This window comes from Periplaneta americana, chromosome 15 (assembly GCF_040183065.1).
Source record: "Periplaneta americana isolate PAMFEO1 chromosome 15, P.americana_PAMFEO1_priV1, whole genome shotgun sequence".
NCBI classification, from domain to species: Eukaryota; Metazoa; Arthropoda; class Insecta; order Blattodea; family Blattidae; genus Periplaneta; species Periplaneta americana.
This window is the reverse complement of record NC_091131.1, coordinates 133,397,836-133,407,953: the sequence shown is the minus strand read 5'-3', so window position 1 is coordinate 133,407,953 and position 10,118 is coordinate 133,397,836. Positions and strand designations below refer to the sequence as shown.

The 10,118-nt window shown below is 37.7% G+C and overlaps 1 protein-coding gene across 3 annotated transcripts in view; it reads left to right on the top strand.

The window, feature by feature from the left end:
- Window positions 1-1,869: 1,869 nt before the first annotated feature.
- LOC138715348 (transport and Golgi organization protein 1-like) overlaps window positions 1,870-10,118 on the top strand; it is a 134,602-nt gene continuing 126,353 nt past the window's right edge. The window contains exons 1-2 of one of the 3 annotated variants that reach the window (XM_069848171.1): window positions 1,870-2,076; window positions 2,311-2,444. In XM_069848171.1, the coding sequence (XP_069704272.1) occupies window positions 1,971-2,076; window positions 2,311-2,444 (240 nt within the window). In that variant the 5' untranslated portion in view covers window positions 1,870-1,970. The remainder of the gene's footprint in view (window positions 2,077-2,310; window positions 2,445-10,118) is intronic. The other 2 variants (XM_069848170.1, XM_069848169.1) reach the window with 2 other exon arrangements.

The window sequence follows — 10,118 nt, the reverse complement described above, 5'->3', positions numbered from 1 at the left end:
AAAATAATATTATACCTTAAATTGCAAGTAAATTGTGTCTCAAGTGTCTCACAATCACTGTTTAAAATTTTACTGACGCAATTACACTGCATTTCAGAGAAATATATGTTATTCTTCATGCACTGCAACTAATTCATATGGTTGAAAGACCGCCTTTCGCGATCAGCTGTTAAGCGAGTCACGTGGTCTGCCTTACGGCCTGTATTAGATCACGATGGCAGTGTCTAGACCGTTGCTTACGAGATTTGTAATCCCGTAAGCAACGGGATTATACAAGCTGGCGCATAGCACGGTCGAGAGTAGGTCTCTGTGAGTCATGACAATTTCTGCCGCTAGGTTCGCCTCTCTGCCCTATGAAATGATGAATAGTACCATTACAAAGCATTGTGCATCGTGAAAATAGTTCGATTAATTGTGCATTACTGATTGAGTACGAATATTATAAATATGCCAAGTATATTACAGTGTTATTTGAAGTTTGTTCAGCTAAGTTATATTCGAAAATTGTCTGTGTTTTGCTATGTGAAGAACTCTGTACCAACAGGTCGTATCTTTATAGGTTAAGGTAAATGTCAAAGTTCTCTCATATAACAAGCAATGCTATGTTAAAAGTGGCGAATTGCATTTTCCGACTCTCGAATGATGTGACCCGAAATGTAAAATAATTTCATGCATTGTTTCACTTACCAAGCATTACTGATATAGGCCTAATGAAAATTTGAACGACGTGATGTAAACATTGAAGATAATGTTACTGTTTTCCCTTTCTCTTTTAGAAAATACCGACAAAAGTAATGAATTATCTTCATGCTGTACTTATTAGGTAATTAATGTGTATTTGTCTGTATTTTAGACCTGTGTATTGTTACGTAATTATCAGTGAATTAGGTTAGAGAACTTAACAAGGTTAGTATGAGATTAGGTAATGCACCTCAAACTGTAACTAATAATGGCTGCTTCCGAAATAGGCTGAGGTGATTATCGTGTGAAACAAATTATAAATTATATCTGGAATATCTAGTTTTATTATATACGGATACGTAAAGGTTTTTTTTTTTTTGTTTTAGCATGTGTTTGTAATTTTGTGAGGTTATGTCTAGCCTAATTTCTTTTTATTCTTGTATCATTACCAATACATTACGCGTACACGCACTAAAATACTACAGCGTTTACTATTACTATGCTCAATAGATTAATCAGTAGGCCTATAGAAATGTTTTCACCACTGCAAGAAAAAATCGCGCAATAATTATACTTCTCAGTTATTGTGACGTCCGTATTTTTTTTAAAAAGAGAGGGAAAAGTTAGGCCTTCTTGCAAATGCGTAATTATGAATTCAAGGAAATTAAAGATAATGCAGTACCTTAATTAGTTGCAATATCTTATTTAATAACAATATTAATAATATTAGGTGAAAAGGGTAGGCTATAGTGCGTATATGTAAGATGTCAAGTTAATTTATTTCCGGAAATGTTTGGTGTATGAACTGAAGTACAGAGCAGACAGTCCCTCAGTTTATATGTAACATGTTTTAATATCAAGAATGACAGCCTTTTATTGTAATATAATTGAGGAGTAGAAGTTTGGAAATTACGTCTATTGTCCATAAAATATTGTACGAAGCATTTAATAAGCAATGGTGAGTCCATTAAATGTCCCAAATGTCAATGTCATTTAAGTGTTCTGCTATGAATATATATAGGGCAGAACAGCGCTCCGAGCGGCGGAATTGGCATTACGAGGGAACCACTTCAGACTCGTTTTTCAAGCTCTATGCGCCAGCTTGTATAATCTCGTAAGCAACGGTCTAGACGCAAGTTGAAAAGATAGGAAATATCGAACGAGAGAAAATCGAGAAATGACGAGAAAGTCAAGAAAACCTATCAGATGCCGCCACATGTTCTGGGTCACAGATGTTGAGTTAACTTAATGGTGATGTGGAGGATAGACGATTAATAGTGACAATAGAAATGATTTCAGTATGGAATTGTGTTATATTTGCTATAATGTTGTTGTTATACGTTTGTGAAGGAAGGATCTCGGACAAAAGACTGTGTGGTGACCCTACTTGTTCAGGTACGATTGAGCTGTGATACTGTCAAGGATTTTATTTTGTGCGTGTTATCAAAGTTGTGACTTACTTGAAACATATTTAATTCATTGTTGAATTAAAGAAGGGTTAACAGTAAGATATATGAATGTCGGATATAGATCGAGTCAAACATAGCATTAGTTCAATCCGACTGAATATTCTGTACTATATACCTTTGGCATATGATAATTATAAACATGTATTTTTTTTCCTTTTAGAACCTGTGTCGTCAGGCAAAACATTAATACGATATATCAGCGATGATCCCCGAGTTTTGACTTTCGATAAAAATGTGGACTGTACAATCTACAGTAAATCTGCAGGGTCTAAGCCAGATTTGTGGGGAGCTGAGGTAGGTAACTTACACTGTGGTACAACTTTCAGCAGTTTTAAGTGTTCATTACATTAACAGAATTAAGTCAGTCCTTTGTGAACTTTGTAACTGGGTGCCGTTTGCTTTCCTGCTTACAATACTTAAAATTTAATCCTGACAGTTCTTACTGTAAATAAAAGTTCTGGTTCATCATATACCAAGGTTGTGGTCTCTTATTGTCTTGATTTTACTTAGTTGCAAATATATAACATTGCATATTAAATTCTAGCTGGGCTCGGGCGTGGGTTCGATTCCTGCTTGGGATGGTTACTTGGTTGGAGGTTTTCAATGTTTTTCCCCGTCCGTAAAGCGAATGTCTGGTAATTAACGGCGAATCCTCTGCCTCATCTCGTCAGATACCATCTCTCTATCATCAATTATATGGACGCTAAATAACCTAGTAGTTGATACAACGTCGTCAAATAACCAACTGAAAAATTGGTGAATAATATGCGAAGCATTGTGGAAGAAGATGAAATTTTCTTGTGTTTGCAGATGTGTGGGGAACCGATCCGCTATTTTTGAAAATGGGATAGGATTACCAAAACAATTTCACAATATCTCATTCTGGAATAGAACCCATCTGTTCTTCAACACAATTCCATAGGTGAAATTTTGGCATTCCCACACTATTCACGGGAGAGAAAACGCACTTAAATCATTGAATTTACAGTATTCGGCGTCACGTCACTCAGATATGTCCTCAACAAATCCACTAACCTTGTCACATACCTCGATCTCGTGTCCCTGAGATATCTCCTCAACTAACCCACTAACCTTGTCATATACCTTGGCCTCATGTCACTTATCTATCTCCTTATTTAACCCACCTAACTCATAACCATAGTTCTCGTACAAATTTAAAACCCAAATTAAATATAAATAAAAAGAAACAACGAATAGATTCACATACACACTCAACATATATAAATACCAAGGAAAATAGCAGGCACGTTCATGTTCTTCATAAGATGATTCAGAATTCACTACTTCGCTTATCTCCACCCAGACCAGCAATGGAATCTATAACCAATTAAGTAAAGAATAAATAAATAAAGTAATTTCAAAAGAAAGAAATGACATAATGACTTACCATCGACACACTTGATATAGCAGTATATTATTTAACTTAAATTACCTAGGTACATCAACACCAACTGACAATAAAATTTACACACGTACCAATCTAACTACCAGAATGCACAGTCATATAAATGAACTAATGCACCAACCATTGCTGTAAAATGCTCAATACATCCTGGCAAACACAAAAACTAATCTTATGATATCATCCGTTCTCCAACCTAGCCAACATAAATTCTCATACACTCACTACTGATTCCCTATAGTCAAATAATAATAATGATGATGATGATAATAATAATAATAATAATAATAATAATAATAATAATAATATTTGTCAGAAACCATGTACAAGGCCTGGATATGACATCGTCAGGTTTGATAATATACACACGCACCCATACACTCACACATGCACAAACAAATAAACTTAGCACAAATAAATAGACCTGGTATGTACCTTTTTTGCAAGTGTGCCAGCAGTCTCGTTGTCCTCAATGCCACAGTGAGACGGAATTCATGGGAAAGCAACCATCTTCTTGGATTCATAGAGATCTTTTAGTAACTTTCTTCATTCTGCTCTCTCTTGTGTTCTTGTACGAAATATTTGCTATAGCGTGGATGGTTGCCTTAGAATCCATTAAAATAACAACATGGCTAAATTCCGAAATTTTGCATGGTTGCCTTAGAATCCATTAAAATAACAACATGGCTAAATTCCGAAATTTTGCATGTTACTTTAAAGCGAGGGTGATAAGTATAGCCTTGGTTTCGTGATCAGAAACAGACTTATTGTAACCTATTGTGGTAGATGAGTTTACAATGGAGATCTACGCTAACGCGGCTGTTAGTGCCTATTTTTGACCCATCTGTGTAAACAAGAAGCCATTTATTGGGAGAATATGTGATATTCATCTCTATGGCATTGAGGTTTAATACTATAGTTGTGCTTGATTCACTCTTGTTACATTCTACTTGAGGTTAACATGGACATGGGATGAGACCAAATCAGAGGATTCTCTGGTGGTAGAAATAACGTGGGTCTCATGTGATGGATTAAATTTCTTTTTTCTTTAAGAGCAATTCATACAACTCCTGCCCTTTCAGTCACCTGCTGCTGTTATCGTAAAGTGAACAGAACCTGTTGTTGGGTAATCTGATAAATCTATCATAGACCCTAATTGCAGATTCCAACATTTCTGTTTTGTGTTAGGGAAAGCATAGTGTTAGTTGGCTGGTCTTTACTACTCCATTGATGAGCCATAATGCTTGGTTTTAAACATGTTCGAGCTTATTTTTTTTGTTGTGTAGGTGCTGTAACTACGGTAATGGTAGACCTATTTCATTATAGGTTCAGACAGTCTATGTGTGATGTTAATGGATGTCGTACAGCTCCATTTACGATTTAACGTCTGCTAGTCTCTTAATGTCATTTCAATGGTGTATGGGTTTTCTGCACAATGATATCAATATGAGCAAACCACAAAAGCCGCCTATTTAAAGTCACGCTTAAATTGGTTCATATGACTCAGGGCTGTTTGTTGTTCTAATTGTTTATGGCACAATGAGAATGTGTGGCATGCTGATTTTGACAGGTTTACAGTCATGACATTTTCAATACAGTCATGACATTTTCAAACGTCTATTTGGCTGATGACGTCTAATGTTCTGTTTATAATGTTTTCTGTATTTTGCACGGCATTTCTTTTAGATACTGATGTCCACAGTATGAGGTCGTCTGCATAGAGGAGGCACTTAACTTTAGATTGCTGAGCAATTGTAATTATCAGATAATTTATATAGATGTTAAATAGAGAACAGCTTGTGACTGCTTCTTGGGGAAGTCCAGTTTGGAATTGTTTGTACGAAGGTAGATATATACTTTGCCTCAAAACATGACGACCTTCCCTCATCCCCTTCACCACTTAACTGCAGGCATGCGCAAGGGATAAACCCTTAGCCAAGTTGCCAATTCTTGAAGTCTTGTGCAATATTTGTGTTGTCTGCTTGAAGACGATTCAGAAGAATTTTGCTATAAAAAGATCCAATTGTTCTTTCTGTTGATCAGTGGTTTTAATTACGAAGTCTCCCAAGTTGGTCTCTTTTTTTTTTTTTTTCATTGGGATTGAATGTTCACTGGCATGACTTAGTACTATTGCACTGCTGCTGCCACTGGAGTGAGGAAGAATCCAATATAGAACTATTATTATGGTGTGTTGGTGGAGCTAAGTTATCTAACTCTATTTTAAAGGAGTTAAGTACTTTCTCTTATTTCTCATGGTGTATTTCTTCAGGTGACATTTTATTCTTTCAATTTTGGCACTGATTTCAATATTGCAATGCTTACAAAAACTTTTTTCTTGTCTTCATCATGTAAAACCTCTGACCACTCTAGTGCTGCCTTCCTTCCAGCCCAAATGGCATGATGTTGAAATTTACCTATAAGCATAATAATTAAACTAAATTATTGAACTCAATTCTAAAGGAGGTTATTCTTTGTTACACAGATTCTGATAGGTATATAGGTATACATTTATGATTTGAGGCTTTCTCGGCATTGGTTCGCTAATATGTTTTTGCGGGATATCAGCTGAGTTAAAATTTTGGAATGTTCCAAGCTTTCAACTGCTATCTCTGCAGCCATCTTCAGGGAATTTGTGTCTAGACAGAAAGTCGTAGGATATATAGATGTTAGGCTGTCTCAGGTGATACGGGATTGGTTGGTGGATCGGCCAATCCGGGGCCGGGAATTATCATTCCTTGTAAGCTCCGCCCCTCCCGGGATTCTTGTGTGAAGTTTGGTGGGCGACGAGTCCTGATCCGCCAGCTGGAATCGGTTGCTGTCCCCGGTCCGTGATCTTCGTGACCTTGACTGTAAGAGGGCCTAAGCTGGTCCAAGGCCGGTGTCCATGCCTGACTGAGCTGTAGTCCACTGTCTCTGTTAAAGTTGTTTTTCTCCAGCTTAATCTCTATGGCTTCCTTGATTGTACGATCCCAGTAGTGGCTTGATTTGTTAATGACCTTGGTGTGGTCAAATAGTATTGTATGCTCCTTTTCTATGCTGTGTTGCGCCACTGCAGATTTTTCCGGGTAATAGAGCCTCAGGTTCCTCTTATGCTCTTTGATTCTGTCTTCTATTGTGCGGCCAGTCTGCCCTATGTATACTTCGCTGCACTCACATGGAATCTTGTAAATCCCTGGTGTCCTTAGGCCCTGACTGTCTTTAACCTGACGTAGATGACTCCGGATTTTGCTCTGTGGTTTATGTATTAACATATTAGCGTAGGTATACATTGTTGATAACTTTCTAGGTTAGAAGTACACAAAAAAACATTTTAAGTTTATTTTTTTGTGTACAATACATTTTATATACTATGAAAAGAAATAGAATGAAAAACTCATAAGGTACACTTACCTTTACTTGAATCCAATGTTGCAGCAAAACATGATTTTTCATAGTTCACAGAAAGCAAAACAACTATGCGCTTAAAGTTTTCTGATAATATGGAGGCTGCCAACTTAAGAATATTTAATAATAATTTACCAATCTTTGCTTATTTAATTTACCAGTTTTTGCTCATGAAGTAACAAACATCCAGATAGACGGACAGGCAGACATACAAATAAAAATGTCAAAAAAGCGATTTTCGGTCTCAGGATGAATAATTATACATGTTAATACCAATTATTTTTGAGAAAGCGAAAATTACCACAAAAATTTCGGTTACAGATTTATTATTAGTATAGATTATATTATATTATATATTATATTTTTATATATTATATTATATTATATTGTAACGTTTTTTTAAACTAAACAACAATGTAACTTTATTATCTGAACAATATTTACGTCCACACCTGTGGAGTAACGGTCAGCGCGTCTGGCTGCGAAACCAGGTGGCCCGGGTTCGAATCCCGGTTGGGGCAAGTACCTGGTTGAGGTTTTTCCGGGGTTTTCCCTCAACCCAATACGAGCAAATGCTGGGTAACTTTCGGTGCTGGACCCCGGACTCATTTCACCGGCATTATCACCTTCATACCATTCAGACGCTAAATAACCTAGATATTGATACAGCGTCGTAAAATAACCCAATAAAAAAAAACAATATTTACAAAGCACTATTTACAAATCAGAACTATCAGTTCTCAGTTCACAGTTTTTCTAGCTCAGTCACTCGAATTCACAGTATTTCGAACCACAGACCTTCAGAGACAGTTCACTGTACTCGAACTCAGGTCCCACCAACTGCGGTCCACTGCACTCGAACTCAGGTCCCTCCAACTGCGGTCCACTGCACTCGAACTCAGGTCCCTCCAACTGCGGTCCACTGCACTCGAACTCAGGCCTTCGGATGCTGACACAGTTGCGGACGCACACTCGAGCCGAACTCCGGTACACAAGACTGGCTTGCTTGCTCTGGCTTACTTACTAACTGGCTGACTAATCAACTGAAACTGCTCAAGTTCGCCCGCGTTTCTTCTTTTATAGCAAAATCATAGTTGCGAGAGATTTCTACGGGTCCTCTCGAATTATCTGGATATCTCCACTTCGACGGACTTCTGGAAGAGTCGGGAGGGTCCGTCCCCCTTCCACTCCGCAAGCAGCAGTTGCGAGCACACACTCCCTCGCCTCGTAGGCCCTTTCCCCTCTCTTCTCTCCGCCGTGCCCCGTCCCTCAGTGCTCCGTGGAGCCCGCGCGATCTTCTCTCTTGCGGGATGCTGGTCGTGAGTTCGAATCTCACGTCGCTGTCACAATATTATATAAAAAGTGTGTTGATAATGGATATACTCTGATAAGTAAGTTCTTAATTTGTTATGGGGGCTCTTGAATCTCAGGAGGAACAACTTTTACAACAGCGCAACATAATCTGCTTGGCTCATTACCCAATTTTTTTGCATTGCATTTATTGCATATGTATTTTATGTATTTTAACACAATTCAATTGAGCATAGTTAAAATTTGGATTATAAAATAATGGAATGCTAAGCTAACATACTATTACTGCATACTAAATCAATACACTCTCGTTGTTTGTTAATTCTCTGAGATTAAAATGAATGTGTACAGCTGTCAAAAGAAAAAGTGGCCGCTCTCCTGAAACAAAGTTCCCTTCGGGTATCTTCGCTACAATTCGGAGACAGGCGATGTTACATGTTGTTGGACCACGTTGCGTGATATCTACAGTTATAATTGAAGTATACTGTGTGTTATTCGATAGCATGATGGTAGCGTTCAGGCCTCTTATTCATGAGGTCCTGCGTTTGACTACAACCTCGTGCTTTTTATGTCCTTTTTTGTTCTGTTTTTGAGAGAGACAAACTAGACATAATGGCTCCTTTCTCTTTTATGATTATTTTAGTAATTAACATCAGGTTCATTAATATATTATGCCATGACTTTATCATTATCATTATGATATTGTGGCTGCAAATGGAAAGAAAAAAGATTTTATTCTCAATAAAATATCTTTCGTGGCATAAACATAACAAATTTACTGGCGTTGGCCTTAAAACATTCAAACAATTAAGCGTTCAAAAAACAAAACAAAAAGCCACAATTCAATATTTAGTCTATCTTCCTCTTATCTCGATCCTCTTGCAGTCGAGTGGGCATGGAATTGACTAGTCTTTGCAAATAGCGACTGTTCTTAGACACGATATTCCAGGCATTCTGAACATACACACATAAATGTTCTGTCCATGGTCAGGTCTTTCATTGCAAACCCAGCAATCTCCAATCTTTCCTATTTTCTGCCTTCCTCTTAGTCTCCGCATATGATCCACATATCCTAATGTCGTCTATTATTCTTTTCAACCAGAGACCCAACCAATTCCTTTTTCTCTTTCTAATCAGTTTCAGCATCATTATTTCTTCACTCACTTTTTCAAACACAATTTTATTTTTTATTCTGTCTGTCCACTTCACACGCACCATTCTTCTCCACATCCACATTTCAAATGCTTCAATTCGTTTCTCTTCATTTCATCGTAATGTCCATGTTCCTTCCCCATACAATGCCACACTCCACACAAAGCACTTCACTAGTCTCTTCCTTAGTTCTTTTTCCAGAGGTCCGCAGAAGATCCTTCTTCTTCTATTAAAAGCTTCCTTTGTCCATGTTTGCAGTTTTTCTTGGGAAGGATAGGCCTAAATGCGGTAACATCCCGTTGCCTTCCGCACACCACTATCTCTTTCGCATCTTATTAAATTCCAGGGGGCCCAAGCGTGGAGATGAGGAGAGTGGATTTGACTAATTGGGCCCTCCAGACTTCACCGAAAGTCACGGCAAGGGTTAAATATTAATTCTATCAGGATGTTTGACCCGATCAGAGACCGGGAAATCTCAATTAGCCTTTGCCCCCCTGCATCCTGGACTAGCTTCTACGAATCATCAGAAAATCTTAGAGTGTGATTGGGCCAATTTTTCCGAAAATGTTTCCACACTTTTGCCCTCGTAGCTCAGCAGACGAATGTCGGAATTTAAATGTCAACGTCTCAGGTTCAATTCCTCGTTACTCCTTTTCATTTTATTGTGGTTCAAGATAGTATAATGTAATAATACAAAA